This window comes from Ascaphus truei, chromosome 9 (assembly GCF_040206685.1).
Source record: "Ascaphus truei isolate aAscTru1 chromosome 9, aAscTru1.hap1, whole genome shotgun sequence".
NCBI lineage: Eukaryota > Metazoa > Chordata > Amphibia > Anura > Ascaphidae > Ascaphus > Ascaphus truei.
The window spans coordinates 44625604-44641596 of NC_134491.1; the positions used below are offsets into that span (position 1 = coordinate 44625604).

A 15993-nucleotide genomic window follows, 5' to 3' on the forward strand; every position below is an offset into this window, starting at 1 on the left:
AACTTAAGCAATTATGAGTATTCTCAATCGCCAACAGTGCAGGATACCAGCAAGGCAAAGCGTCTCCGGGGCTCCACCAGGAGTAGCAGATTCACCGTTCACGTCGCCTCTGTATGCCGAGTACTTCCTCACTCCAGTCGGAGTCTTGCGAGGGTTGTGATGTCAGCGGGAGAGTTTGAATAACCTCCAATTCCTCACCGCAAGCAGGCAGGCTCTGTATCCGTAGGATGGCAAGGCAGATGTTCTGGGGCTCCACCATGTGCAGCAGACAGCACCCTCGCGTCGCCTCTGTGTGCCGGCAATCCCCCACTCAGGTCGGAGTCCCGCGAGAACTGCGACGTCAGCGGGAGCTTGTTTCTAACTCTACACCGCAAGGCGCTCTGTATCCGTCAGACTCGATCAATATGACATTGAAAATAAAGTCCAAATGCCACTGATGTGAATGCGCATATAAAAACATATAGATCAATATGTGATATAAAAAATATGATTCTGAAACGCACCCTACGCGTTTCGTCCTTAAGACTTCATCAAAGGGTATATAAATGACATGGAACTGCAAACCTATTATATACACATGTTGACCAATCATAGCTAGACATAACTAATTGCATAATTGACAACAAGAGAGTGGTTCATATATTAACCTCTTTCACTGCTGGTACTGATTAGAATAAATCTGAAAAACAACAATATATAATGATAAAACAATGTATAATGTTATAACAATACTTTCAGAGTAGTGAGAAACAACCAAACCACACAAGCATATAGAAAAATATATTCCTGCCTGTATATTGGGTTGAACTGCGTAAAAGAACAATATTATCTAATAGGAGAAAAAAGAGACACAGAAGGAATCAATAATGGGCACAAACTGTGTCCATCACCATCAATGTATAATACATAATAGGTAGATATTGATAACATATTTTAATATATTTTAATAGAAAGAAAATTAGACCAATAACTATATATAATGGATATAATAAATATATGTAATTAAATGATCAGCATTGAAGGAGGATAAACAGAGAGAACAGAACACAGATGAAGAGACCAATGGTGGCTTTTTGGCAGCTATAGAACTAACGTGAATAAAATAAAATAGAAATATAATTATTAATAATGATAAATAAGAATAAATGTATGTAAATATTAATTGTATAAATGTACCATATATTATCTATATTAATTTAATAATATCAACAAAAATAATAGTAACAATAAATATATATTAGTGACTTGTGTAATGAATCAGCACATAATTCATCAATTATAATACAGGATAAGCATACTCCGGAGGGAACAAGAAACTTGTTCAACCCAGACCTCCAGAGGAGCCAACCCATGTGAAAAACTAGTGTAAAATAAACTAGATGAGCCATGTATAAATATTAACAATATTGAATTGGATATTACAAAATGACAGATGTCACCGGAGGGAACAAGATGCCTTGTTCAAACCAGATGTCCAGAGAGACCCGTCACCCGTAGAGACCAAAAATTACAGAGGAACAAGAAATTTACACTCATACCACTGTGCTGATATCAATGGTATCATTAATTCATTAACATTGGGATGTAATGTCCCCAGAACATAAACCCAATAGGTTTCCCTGATACACAACTGTTTAAATCTGTCACCCCCCAAAAAGGAGGGTGGAATATGTTCTATGCCCATAATGGAAAGGGAGCAAGGATTTTTTCCATGGATATTAGTAAAGTGACAAGTTGTGTAATTGATAACCATGTATTACGTTTCTTCGATGCTCAAGGAATCTAATACTTAGGGCTCTAGAAGTGCAGCCCACATATTGCAGGCCGCACTGACATGTTATCAGGTATACCACATATATACTCAAACAGTTAATGTAACCATTTACTTCATAAGAAGTACCATTGCTGTGTGAAGTAAATCTATGATTTTTATTCAGATGCCTACACGTTTGCGATTCCGATCTGACCCTGGACTTTAGACAATCACCGTTTCTACCAAAATCTACTTATTTCCCTTACCAATCTAAGGGAAATTTCATTGATACATTTTATACTATAGTTCTTAAGGATCTCGAACAGTTGTGCCAGATACATACGAGTCTGACTCATAGAAATCTCAGTAGAGAAGAAGAACTGGCACTCAAAGATATCAGAGATAATGCTGATCTCATTGTAAGACAAGCTGACAAGGGAGGAGCAATTATTCTGCAGGATAGGTATGATTACATTTTTGAGGCGGATCGCCTCCTGCAGGACAATTTATCATACTGCGTGCTGGATAAAGATCCAGTTATGGACTTCCAGTTGGAATGTTATAATTTGATTCAAGAGGCACTTAAAATTGAGGTTATCACAAAAGCAGAAAGCACTTTTTTGTTTATTAAGCACCCTAGAACACCTGTTTTTTATCATTTGCCCAAATTACACAAAGACACTTCCCATCATCCAGGTCGACCTATTATATCGGGAGTGGGGTCGATGACATCCAACGTGTCCCAGTATGTGGATTATTTTTTACAACCTTATGTCTCCCAATTACCATCCCATATTAGGGACACGTTGCATGTCATTGGCTCCACCTCTGATATCACCTGGAAGGACACTTTTTTTGTGGGTCACATGTGATGTCTGCTCACTTTACACATGTATTGATCACAATAAAGGGTTAGGTGCTATGGATCACTTTGTACAATTAGATTCACTATTACACACATCACAAAGAGTTTATTTTGGCATGTATTAAATTTATCTTATCTCACAATTATTTTTTATTCAATGACACTTATTTACAAACCTGTGGAATGGCCATGGGAACCAGATTCGCCCACAGCTATGCCAACTTCTTCATGGGGTTGTGGGAGAACCTCCATGTTGGGGGAACGCTCGGCTGGCGGCGGGTCTGATTTTCTATGGCCGTCATTGACGACATCATTTTGATCTGGGACGGTGATAAAGGCCAACTGGAGGACATTTTGGATTCATTCAATTGTAATGATATGGGTTTACAGTTCACATATCATATACATCCAGACACTGTGGTATTCCTCGACCTTGAACTATTTATTGACAAAACAGATGAGAGTATTAAAAGTAACACACATTTCAAACCTGTGTCTACTAACAGCTACTTACAATACAATAGTAACGACTATAAAAGGTGGCTAAACAATGTGCCAAAAAGCCAATTCTTCAGGATCCGACGCAACTGTTCTCTAGACACTGATTTCAGTGTTCAAGGTGAGATCCTGACTAATAAATTCCTTGATAAAGGTTATGATAAGGATGTGGTAAGAAAGGCATTCCTTGAAGCCAGTCATACTGATAAGGTGTCTTTGTTAGAAAAGTCCAGGGCCAAATCGGAATCGAGCAGATATGAGAAAATTGAACACACTGCTACTCAGACTGTCCCTAAATTTATTACACAATATAGTCAATTATCATCTCAAATCAAACAAGTATTTAATAAACATTGGAGTATCATTCAAAATGACCCTATTATTGGGTCTCTAGTCCCTACACGAGCCCCAATAATTTTCTAGAAGGCAAGGAGCCTAAAAACAATTATAGCTCCTAGTAAACTTAAATCCCCACAGAATATATTGCACAAAAGGCGGGGGGTAAGGGAGTGATCGACTAAACCATACTAAATGTGTATTAGTGTAATAATAATAATAATACAATTGATAATGAAAGGTAGGTGCAACTGTGAACTGAAGTGAATCAGAAAAAACGAGGGATACAATGGTTTGTACACCAAAAGAAATTCACTTAAATGCACACTTACCAAAATTTAAAATCTAACCTTTAATAATCAATCCTTAAAACATATATTACCAATATATAAATGTGAAAACATATAAAAATAGATTAAATAAATATCTAGTGCAACCAAACAGTCTTGATACTCGTCCCTGATGAAGCTCCGTAGCAGGAGGGAAACGCGCGTTGGACGCGTGTTTGATGATGTCAGCCCCCTTCATGGGGGTGTTTTAATACAGTACTAGGCAGCCATTCATTAGATCAGCCAACTATATATATATATAGGGTAGTGGCCAGGCAGGACTTGCAGTACTAGTCTAGGTTCTGCTTATGACTTTGAGCCAACCACCCTTATGAAGGTTATTATTCATTAGGCTGATCAATGTGGTAGTGGGCTTTCTTGCTCACTCAGGCTGATAAGCATCCATGCAGTCTTTTACTTTCCAGCATTGAGCACATATATCAAGACTGTTTGGTTGCACTAGATATTTATTTAATCTATTTTTATATGTTTTCACATTTATATATTGGTAATATATGTTTTAAGGATTGATTATTAAAGGTTAGATTTTAAATTTTGGTAAGTGTGCATTTAAGTGAATTTCTTTTGGTGTACAAACCATTGTACCCCTCGTTTTTTCTGACCCACAGAATATACACTTACAGAATCCCAAGAATCTATTACCCAAGGGCAATTTATCATGTGGGAGAAGTCGGTGCATCACGTGTAGGCATCTGAATAAAAATCATAGATTTACTTCACACAGCAATGGTACTTCTTATGAAGTAAATGGTTACATTAACTGTTTGAGTATATATGTGGTATACCTGATAACATGTCAGTGCGGCCTGCAAAATGTGGGCCGCACTTCTAGAGTCCTAAGTATTAGATTCCTTGAGCATCGAAGAAACGTAATACATGGTTATCAATTACACAACTTGTCACGTCACTTTACTAATATCCATGGAAAAAATCCTTGCTCCCTTTCCATTATGGGCATAGAACATATTCCACCCTCCTTTTTGGGGGGTGACAGATTTAAACAGTTGAGTATCAGGGAAACCTATTGGGTTTATGTTCTGGGGACATTACATCCCAATGGTCTTAATGATACCATTGATATCAGCACAGTGGTATGAGTGTAAATTTCTTGTTCCTCTGTAATTTTTGGTCTCTACGAGTGACGGGTCTCTCTGGACATCTGGTTTGAACAAGGCATCTTGTTCCCTCCGGTGACATCTGTCATTTTGTAATATCCAATTCAATATTGTTAATATTTATACATGGCTCATCTAGTTTATTTTACACTAGTTATTCACATGGGTTGGCTCCTCTGGAAGTTTCTTGTTCCCTGCGGAGTATGCTATCCTGTATTATAATTGATGAATTATGTGCTGATTCATTACACAAGTCACTAATATATATTTATATTTATTGTTACTATTATTTTTGTTGATATTATTAAATTAATAAAGATAATATATGGTACATTTATACAATTAATATTTACATACATTTATTCTTATTTATCATTATTAATAATTATATTTCTATTTTATTTTATTTACGTTAGTTCTATAGCTGCCAAAAAGCCACCATTGGTCTCTTCATCTGTGTTCTGTTCTCTCTGTTTATCCTCCTTCAATGCTGATCATTTAATTACATATATTTATTATATCCATTATATATAGTTATTGGTCTAATTTTCTTTCTATTAAAATATATTAAAATATGTTATCAATATCTACCTATTATGTATTATACATTGATGGTGATGGACACAGTTTGTGCCCATTATTGATTCCTTCTGTGTCTCTTTTTTCTCCTATTAGATAATATTGTTCTTTTACGCAGTTCAACCCAATATACAGGCATGTATATATTTTTCTATATGCTTGTGTGGTTTGATTGTTTCTCACTACTCTGAAAGTATTGTTACAACACTATACATTGTTTTATCGTTATATATTGTAGTTTTTCAGATTTATTCTGATCAGTACCAGCAGTGAAAGAGGTTAATATATAAACCACTCTCTTGTTGTCAATTATGCAATTAGTTATGTCTAGCTATGATTGGTCAACATATGTCTATAATAGGTTTGCAGTTCCATGTCATTTATATACCCCTTGATGAAGTCTTAAGGACGAAACGCGTAGGGTGCGTTTCAGAATTATATTTTTTATATCACATATTGATCTATATGTTTTTATATGCGCATTCACAGCACAGTGGCATTTGGACATTATTTTCAATGTCATATTGATCGAGTCTGACGGATACAGAGCGCCTTGCGGTGTAGAGTTAGAAACAAGCTCCCGCTGACGTCGCAGTTCTCGCGGGACTCCGACCTGAGTGGGGGATTTCCCGGCACACAGAGGCGACTCGAGGGTGCTGTCTGCTGCACATGGTGGAGCCCCAGAACGTCTGCCTTGCCATCCTACGGATACAGAGCCTGCCAGCTTGCGGTGAGGAATCGGAGGTTATTCAAACTCTCCCGCTGACGTCACAACCCTCGCAAGTGAGGAAGTACTCGGCATACAGAGGCGACGGGAACGGTGAATCTGCTTCTCCTGGTGGAGCCCCGGAGACGCTTTGCCTTGCTGGTATCCTGCACTGTTGGCGATTGAGAATACTCACAACTGCTTATGTTCTTGCTTTGTTTGTGAGTGCGCAATTTTACCTTTACCAGTCCAATATAAATTTATTAACTTACTACACTATGAGTGCGCCTGTTTTTCCTGTTTTTTTCTTAGATATCCATGAGGGATTTGGTGGTCCCTCTTTTCAGGCTGCAAAGACTCGGAAGGACTGTGTTTTTTGGATTGGACTTTCACCTGTATTGTATATTTTACATATAATCTTTTTTGTGGTTTTATTGGTTTATTTTTATTTTTTATTTTCTTTTATTTATTTGTATTTTTATATACATGGTTATTGCTTATAACTTTTAATTTAGTATCTTCACATCCAGTCCTGTGTCAGTGGGGTTTTGGTTAGGCGCTAATACTTTTTTCTTTTTTCTTGAGATATATATATATATATATATTTTTTTTTACCCCACTATTGCATCACGTCTGGCTTGATACATCCCCCAAATAATCATAATGGTTAGAATCAGCCTTTCATTCACCCCAGGGGCCTTCGGACTTTCATTAGAATGGGCCCAAGATTGCCATTTTTCACATGTGATAAAACCCATAAATAAATAACAGTAACACACGTGTTTAACCCTCTCAGTGCCCAATGCATTGCCAAGTCATAGCACTCAATGGGGTGAGCGTGAGGTTATACAGAGAACTGCACTTCCCTTTAAATAATCTGGTGTGAGAATATACTCTGCCTCAGTATATCACAATATGTCATGACATGCAAGTGTCACCTGTGCGGTGTTCAGGGTGTGAAAAATACATATAGAGCAGTAGCTGCTAGATATCTTCATTACATATCTGTATTCAAATCCGCACAACTGCACAGACTAATTGAAATGGGCTTAATTAATTTAAAGCATCCCTAATTGGATGAGATCACAGATAAGGATTTCTCAGATGGCTGATTGTCTTCTGCTTGAATTTCCCCCCTCCTTTGCATTGCAAAGGTATTGAAACACCAGTATTGCTGTACTTGGGTATGTACAATGACATTTTACTACATACATATTATCATAAAAATATTAATACAAATGATGTCTATATTGAATAGATCCTAGATCCTCCATTGATCTGTTTCCAAACTAGATAACCATGGAACAATTCAGCAGTAAAAATCAGGACAAAACAGGAAGGTTACAAAACAGAACCATGCTTTGGGTAGTTACTGTAACAATAAATGTATCACATGGCTCCATTATTGATTTCAATGGGACATTTTTCTTAGGTACATGTGGTGCAGTGATTTTGCCCCAGAAGGGTTCCACTTTTCCCTTGATACATATGCCCCAAAGGGATCACGTGGAGGTGCTGATTCATTGCAGGTTGATTTAGGAGACTACTATTCATCAGTTAAAATGAACAAACTTGGAAAATACAACTATGCTTCTCTTCCAGGGGGAAATACAGACATCAATTACCGGGAATGGTACAAGCCTTTGGTGTGGTTCTGGATCCTGGTTGGCCTCGCATACTTTGCCGCTGTCCTGAGTATGATTGGAGACTGGCTACGGGTCATATCCAAGAAAACAAAAGAAGAGGTATTGTTGCTGCCAGAGTACTTTGTAACCAGTGACCTGAGGAAACTGGGGAGGGTCTCTGCCCCTATATTCAATATGCTGTTAAGCCCCTTCCCTGTGCTAGGAAAGATTTTAGCCATATTAATTTGAGTAAAGTTGATCTCTTCTCTGGCACTAGGAACTGTCTTCACAGCATATTATATAGGAGCCTCTAATAGTAGAGGTGTGTGTGTGTGTGATACAGGTTTCTATATATTTCAATTAGGATGCACAGCTATATACCATCAACAGTTTGTACAGAGGGAGATCCATTTGCACCCAAAATAGCTACAGACTTCAGCCTTTTAAATAATTGTTGCTATCCTCTCACTTTATCCCTTTCTCCTTTAACTTATCACCAAGACATTAACCTTTGCAGCATATCATACTATGCTGTGTCATGACATATTCATCTAAAGGCGCAGTTCTAAATGGCCAGTTTTATTATGGGTTTTTTTTCTTTAAAAAAGTGAGATGGGGGGCTCATAAGTTAGATTGTCCATCCCCTTTATTAATTTGGTGGCTCTTCTCTGCACTCTCTCTAGTTCCATAATGTTTTTTCCAAGGAGTTGTGCCCAAAATTGTACTCCATATTCAAGGCGTGGTCTTACTAATGCTTTGTAAAGGGGCATAATTATGTTTACTTCCCTTCCACCCATTGCCCTTTGAATGCAAGATAAGATCTTGCTCGCCTTTGCAGCTACTGCATGACTTTGGGCACTATTGCTAAGCCTGCTGTCTACAAGCACTCCTAAATACTTCTCCATCAAGGATTCCCCTAATTTATCCCCATTTAATTTGTAATTCGTCTTTTTATTCTTGCTTCCCAAATGCATAACCTTACATTTATCTGTATTAAACCTCATCTGCCATTTATTTGCCCAAGTTCCCAGTCTCTCCAAGTCCTTCTGGAGAGAAATTTACATCCTGCTCTGATTCTACTACCTTACACAATTTAGTGTCATCGCCAAAGATGGAGCCTTTGCTCTCGATACCAACCTCAAGATCATTAATAAATAAGTTCAAAAGCAGTGGTCTCAGTACCGATCCCTGAGGTACTCAACTCAGAACTTTAGCCCAACCTGAAAAAGTTCCATTTATGACAACCCTCTGTTGTCTATCCTTCAACCAAATTTCAATCAAGGGGCATATATTTTTACAGAGTCCGATTTGCTTTATTTTGTACACCAACCTCTTGTGTGGAACCGTATCAAAAGCCTTTGCAAAATCTAAGTAGACCACATCAACCATTACCCTGGTTTAAATTCCTACTTACCTCCTCAAAGAAACAAATAAGGTTTGTTTGGCATGATCTATCCTTCATAAATCCATGCTGACTATTACTAATAATTTTGTTTTCCATTAGGTATTCCTGAATATTATCCCGTATTAAACCTTCAAGTAGTTTCCGAACTACTGAAGTCAGGCTTACAGGTCTGTAATTCCCCGGTTGTGATCTAGTTCCCTTTTTAAATATAGGCACCACATCTGCTTTACGCCAATCTTGTGATACTGAGCCTATGGAAATGGAGTCCTTAAATATTAAATGTAATGGTTTGGCTATTACTGTGCTTAACTCCTTGAGAACTGTTGGATGTATGCCATCAGGGCCAGGTACCTTATTTACTTTAATTTTATCAAGCCGCCTATGAACATCTTCCTCAGTTAACCAATTGTTCATCAATATAGAGATTGTGGCTTCCTCCTGCGGCACTACAATTGAAATTGATTCTTCCTGGTAAACACAGAGGCAAATAATGTGTTTAATACCTCAGGTTTTTCCTTATCTCCAATAATCTGCCTGCCAATCTCACACTGAAAGGGTCCTATATTTTCTTTTCTCATTTTTTTGTTATTAAGGTACATAGCTTTTTAGGATTGATATTAATTTCTATTGCAATCCTTTCTTCATTATCCATTTTTGGTAATTTGATTGCCCTTTTGCAATTTTTGTTACATTCCTTATAATTCTGATACGATGTCTCCGTCCCTTCTGACTTAAAGAATCTAGACACCTTCCTCTCCTTTTCCATTTCCTCCCCTACCTATTTATTTAGCCACATTGGTTTTCATTTATTTCTTTTATACTTATTACCCAAGGGTATACACTGATAAGTGTGCTTTTCTAACAATGTTTTAAAGACTGCTCATTTATCTTCTACGTTTTTCCCTGCAAAAACATCACCCCAATGATGTAAATTAATCCTCAATTTATTAAAATCTGCCTTTCTAAAGTTTAAGGTCTTTGTTGAACCCAAGTAATCTGTTTTTTGGTCATTTATTTCAAATGAGACCATGTTCTGATCACTGTTACCCAGTTGGTGCTATTAGAACTCCCTGTCTACACACGTTTGGACTTTGACGGAATGGACGCCTGACTCCTGTGGAAGTTTTATATCCTTTGGTTTTGTTTATACAGTTATGGGTATTGGTTACTTACTTATATTTGCTGTTCTTCCCATTTGTAAGTGTAACGTGTGGTGTGCCTTTTGTGTGCTAAGTTACAGCAATTACTAAGATCCACAGCTCTCTACACGGGCTCTGCCAGCTCCCACATAAGTCTACTGTATCTTTCACAAATGTCACAGATCACAGTACTATATAATATAATATTTAAAATAGCTTAGAGATAACTCTATGTTGAGATGTTACGAAGGCTATGGTATTCATTAGATTTTTATGTTCTCCCAAAGGTTATCTTTTGTGTACTCCTGTAATTAATACATTGTCTCTGTTTATATAGTGACTAATCTATTTTACTGTTCCGATTTCCTGTAATAGTTCCTCAATATTGCAATGTTTTGATGGTATTTGCACAGATAAGTCAGTAAATGTATAGCTTAACTACTATCCAAGTCACCTCAATTACTGTGTATCTCTTTAGGTCCTATTAGCCGTATTTACTTAAGGGCTGTTTACTTAAGGAGTATGGGAAACCCCAAGAACTTATCTCTGGTGCAAACACCTAGTCTCACTGTACTACCTAATTTTTGTCTTGTATCAAGCACTGCTAATAGCTCATGGTTTATAACTCAGTATCAGAATCATTGAAACCTATTCCAACTTCACATGGCAAAACCAGTATAACCAGCCACACACTGAAGAGACCCAAAAGGTTGAAAAAGCTGTCTGTGAGCAGGGTTACTGGCTCCACACTTCATTAACCTAGGCTGTGCTGCAAAGCTGTGTAATGAGGCAGGCATACACATAAAGGGGTTTATGTTAGAATGGACATGAAGCAAAAGGTGACACGTGTGCTTATTTGCATTTAATTTCCCTGAATCCCTGGCTGCAGTGGCGGTACTGTATACTAAGTGATAATGGGGAAGGGCAGGGTTGCAGACCTGGCTGAGACGTGAATGTGATCACAAGTGATATATTTATTTCCTGCACACTGTACGGGGGAGGGGTTTTATCACACTTTTTACCCACCATAATTTATAGAATTTGTGAGAAAGTGAAATCTGTGTTAAAATCTCCCAAAGCATCGAAGGGCTCAGGCCCAGATGATTTTACAGGCCTCTATTACAAACAATTTTCTATGATTGTGATCCCACACCAGATGAAATTATTAAATAGCTTACTTGAGAGCACAGACTTCCCCAGTGAAAGGCTCAAAATTATTGGCCTAGCTCACTAATAAATCTGGATGTTAACATTTTGGCCAAAATCTTGGCGGTGAGACTGAGTGAAGTTCTACCTCCTCTTATTCACCCAGACCAAGTGGGTTTTATTCCCAATAGACAAGCTCCTGACAATGTTATTCTCACTGGAAAAGGCCTTTGATAGAGTTAACTGGTCTTACCTTTTCTCTTTGCTGCGAACCTTTGGCCTGAGATAACTTCGTAAACCGGCCCAGATTATTAAACATCTCGCCTTCTGCAACAATCAAAAGTTCAGGTTGCGGTTCTGCTGTATTCCCAATTAAAAATGGCATCAGGCAGGGGTGTCCTCTCTCCCCCCCTAGTATTTGCTTTATCAATAGAACCCTTAGCCAACCTGATCCGTAGAGACCCAAATATTTCAGGTACCTTGATTGGAAAGCAAGAATTGAAAATGACCCTATTTGCAAATGATATTATATTCTCAATAACTAAAGCCCTGACGACAGTAATGTGCTAGGGATGTTTGAGGCTGCCTCAGGCTTCAGGGTCAACAGTAGCAGATCAGAGGCCATAAATATCAATGTTCACTCGCATATAACCAAACTAATGTCTATTAATTTCAACTTTAGGTGGTAAAATCACTATGAATTATAATTCATTATACCATTGCAATTAGGCTCAAATGTTTAAATCCCTTAAAAAATACCTAGAAACATGGTTGAGATATTCGATCTCCTGTATTGGCAAAATGTACTCAGTTAAAATGACCCTATTACAGAAAACTCTACTCAGATCCCTTCCCATCAGGGTCAACGCCAAAGATATAGAGGACCAGCGAGAACATGTTACTTTACTTTCCTTGTGTCAACTTGCGATTTGGATAAGGCAGGGGGGCTCCACTCCAGTCCTCAAGACCCCCCAACATGTCAGTTTCCAAGATATCTAAGCTTCAGCACAGGTGGCTCAATCAGAGGCTCAGTCAAAGATTGAGCCTCTGATTGAGCCACCTGTGCTGAAGCAGGGACTGATTGAGCCACCTGTGCTGTAGCTGGGATATCCTGAAAACCTGACCTGTTGGAGGGGTTTGAGAACTGGAGTTGAGAGCCCCTGCGTTGGTAAATCCCAGAGATAATTCATTGCCACATAAAGAAACATTAAACGCCATGAAGTCTCTCCGCACAGGAAGAGTTTCACATGACTTTAATTCTCACTGTATTTGATACATTTTTATATCATTGTTGCAAATAAAGATGAATTTGAGATTAAAACTATATCACAGTTGGGGTTCCAGTGTGACCGCGTTCTCTTGACGGTTTCTGGACAGAATGCCGCTTTATTATCGCACATCGATTTCTCTCATTCTTTGGATATTTCCCTCCCTTCTTTGTTATAAAACCTTTATTACCCGGCAACTCAAATATTCAGCCACGCTCCCTATTGATTTGCACTCTGCTTATTCTTGCGGGGGAGAGATAGGCCAGGATTGATTGAGACAAGCTCTCTTTCCAGTCCGCGTGAAATGCTTATCTGGTGGTTATTAAAATGTGCTCACGTCCGTGCAGCTCTCGTGCACATGCTGACTCAGAGAATGCGCGTCTGTATAACAGGAAATAGCATGTTATGGGCAGGCAACAAAGAAGCTGGAACTGAAAACCTATTTGCCCTGCTCAAAATATATTATGTGGTTTATCATGCAGTGAAGAGCAGCCAGTTTATAAAGCCTATTTAACACATCAGTGCCAGATACTTGACCTTGTAGGTACATGGCTCGGTTACGAGCTGCATGAGATGCAAGGGGGTTTTGGTAGGCAGGGGCATAGCTCTCCTAAAGCCAGTTTAACCACTAACTTCCATGCGCTTGAGTTCAGTAAGCACTCTGCTTCATAATGCAGAGGACGAGCTTCTGTAGAAAGGACAGACGTGTGTAACTGGTTTCCAACAAATGGTTAGTGTCTACACACTTAATTGCCCTCGGCTTTGAATGCAGGAGAGAGCAATCCTTTTAAATCAGGGGTGGCCAACTCCAGTCCTCAAGAGCCACCAACAGGTCAGGTTTTCAGGATATCCCTGCTTCAGCAAAAGTGGCTCAGTCTTCTGCCACTGATTCAGCCACCTATGCTGACGCAGAGACTGATTGAGCCACGTGTGCATAAACAGAGACTGAGCCACCTGTGTTGAAGCAGGGATATCCTGATAACCTCACCTGTTGATGGCACTTGAGGACTGGAGTTGGTCACTCCTGTTATGATGGGAAAAGCCAGCAGTGGTCCTTTTAATGGTTCATGGGATATTTGTGCTAAAAAAAAAGCCTGCTAAAAACAAGATGGAAACTCTTTTTTAAAAATAAGATCAGGAACGTGAGGTGTGTAAATGACAATGTAACCAGTGCACATGAAGAAGTGTGCACGTAGAGTGTTTGGTCTATGCTGTGGGTGCATTTAAACCACAACTAATGGTAAATCTAAGCAACAAAGTGGGGATACTAAGCAGCCCTAAGTCCCAATATGGTCTAGTGAATGAATGCAATGTAACCTTTTTCCTTTTCATTGTTTAGGTTGGAGAAATCAAGGCTCATGCAGCCGAGTGGAAAGCGAATGTAACAGCAGAGTTCCGAGAGACACGAAGGCGGCTCAGCGTGGAGATCCATGACAAGCTTCAAAGAGCGGCCACCATCAGAAGTATGGAAAGACGGAGGCTTGGGCTGGACCAGAGAGCCCATTCACTTGACATGCTCTCTCCTGAGAAACGCTCTGTCTTTGCAGAGCTGGAAACGGGACATTTCAAAGCCGCATCCCAAGATAGTATCAACAACAGGCCCAACAATCTTAGGCTCAAGGGGGCAGAGCAGTTCAACCTACATGGACAGGGGCTATCGGAAGACAACATCATCAACAAGTTCGGGTCCAACTGTTCAAAGCTGACGAAGCGGAAAAACAAGGACTTGAAAAAGAACCTTCCGGAGGACGTGCGGAAAATCTACGAGAACTTTAGGAAGTATGCGGTGGATGAAGTGAAGAGGGAGGATGAGGCGGAGAGCATTTCAAACTCTGACATGGCGACTCTTTCTGACTTCATTCAGCATTCGGTGATGGAGAATGGCTCCGTATCCAGTGAAACCAAAGAAGAGGAGCAGGAAAACAAAGCATTACTTGAAGAAAGAAAGTGAAGGGTTCATTTTGAGATCATTGCTCTATCATAGCAGAACACAGCTTGGCGCTGCAGAGCGGGACAGAAAATGCACATTTTCTTCCGTTCTGGAGCCTAGAAACGCTCTGTACATTGACTGAGCAGCAACCGTTATCATCTTCTGTGCTGGAGGGGCCAGTAATTCCATGCATTGCCCGCCCCTCCACCACTGAAGGGGGTAAATAATTGTGTGACATTCTGTATGCTTCACTCAAAAACAAACAAACCCTGATATGATTGGATTTTTTAAAGGAAATATTAAGACACGTGCCTTATGCAAACTTTTACTTCATTTGGAATTCTATACACGTCGTTAATGAATATTTTGTTGCCATATATGACTGCCAAAAAATATGAACTTCTGCAGCGGAAATGATGGTGGAAGAGTCTGAATGTGGGCACGTTAACTTGTGCAAGATCACCATGGTGAATGGTACCCGGAGTTAGATCCGGGTAATGAGAGCCGAGGTGTAATATCATGGAATTATGGAGCTGGCAGCGTTCTTCACTCTGTGATTTGAAACAGGGTAGCAAATGTTAGCGAGTTGGAAAATACATATATGCATTTTATGGCACCTGTGTAGAAGAAGGATTGTTTTAATGACATTTATCATCTTTCTAACCTCCATATCCGGCTGGGTATACCCTGGCCAGAATAACATCAGCACACTCAGCAGAATAATTGTGCGTCAGCTTTTGAACCATAAGCAACACTGTGGGTACGACCATAACCAACGAGAAGAAACAATAAAAACTGTGACAATGATACTACTGGCAAACAAGGACTAGGACTCTCCAAGCCCTACATGTTGGAAAGATGTCACCGGAAAGCATTGCAAGGAAGGTCATATGTATTGTTTTTTTATATATCTTGTAGACACTTTATATCGCTGAAGAAATGTCCGTTTTCGATGCTGTAACACAGAGAAGGAAGCAGGCGTGTCGCATGAGGTTTTGAAACGCCTAGCTTTCTTTCTATCATGAGAATTTCAGATTAGACCTAAAGCTTTGTGACGATGGTCATGGGATTTTAATAAACAATTCTCAGGGCTTTGTGCCCCTTTGATACAGCAAAGGATTTGATGGGCACTGCAATTTCCCCCCCAAAATCAATCCCCACATGAAAAATACGACATGATAGAGTGTGCAGGAGTATGAGTCAAATGTTGAAGTGCTAACTGCTTTAAGTGCCATCCTATTTTGTAACTTTAAAAAAAAGTATTTTAGATATTTAATT

At 39.1% G+C, this 15993-nt stretch overlaps 1 protein-coding gene across 4 annotated transcripts in view; it reads left to right on the forward strand.

Moving 5' to 3' along the window:
* The window catches only part of KCNK10 (potassium two pore domain channel subfamily K member 10), a 53293-nt gene extending 38262 nt beyond the window's left edge, over nucleotides 1-15031 (forward strand). For all 4 annotated transcript variants that reach the window (XM_075614600.1, XM_075614601.1, XM_075614603.1 and 1 more), the window contains exons 6-7: nucleotides 7805-7947; nucleotides 14125-15031. In XM_075614600.1, coding sequence (XP_075470715.1) covers nucleotides 7805-7947; nucleotides 14125-14736 — 755 coding nt within the window. In that variant the 3' untranslated portion in view covers nucleotides 14737-15031. The remainder of the gene's footprint in view (nucleotides 1-7804; nucleotides 7948-14124) is intronic.
* The last annotated feature ends 962 nt before the right edge of the window (nucleotides 15032-15993 follow it).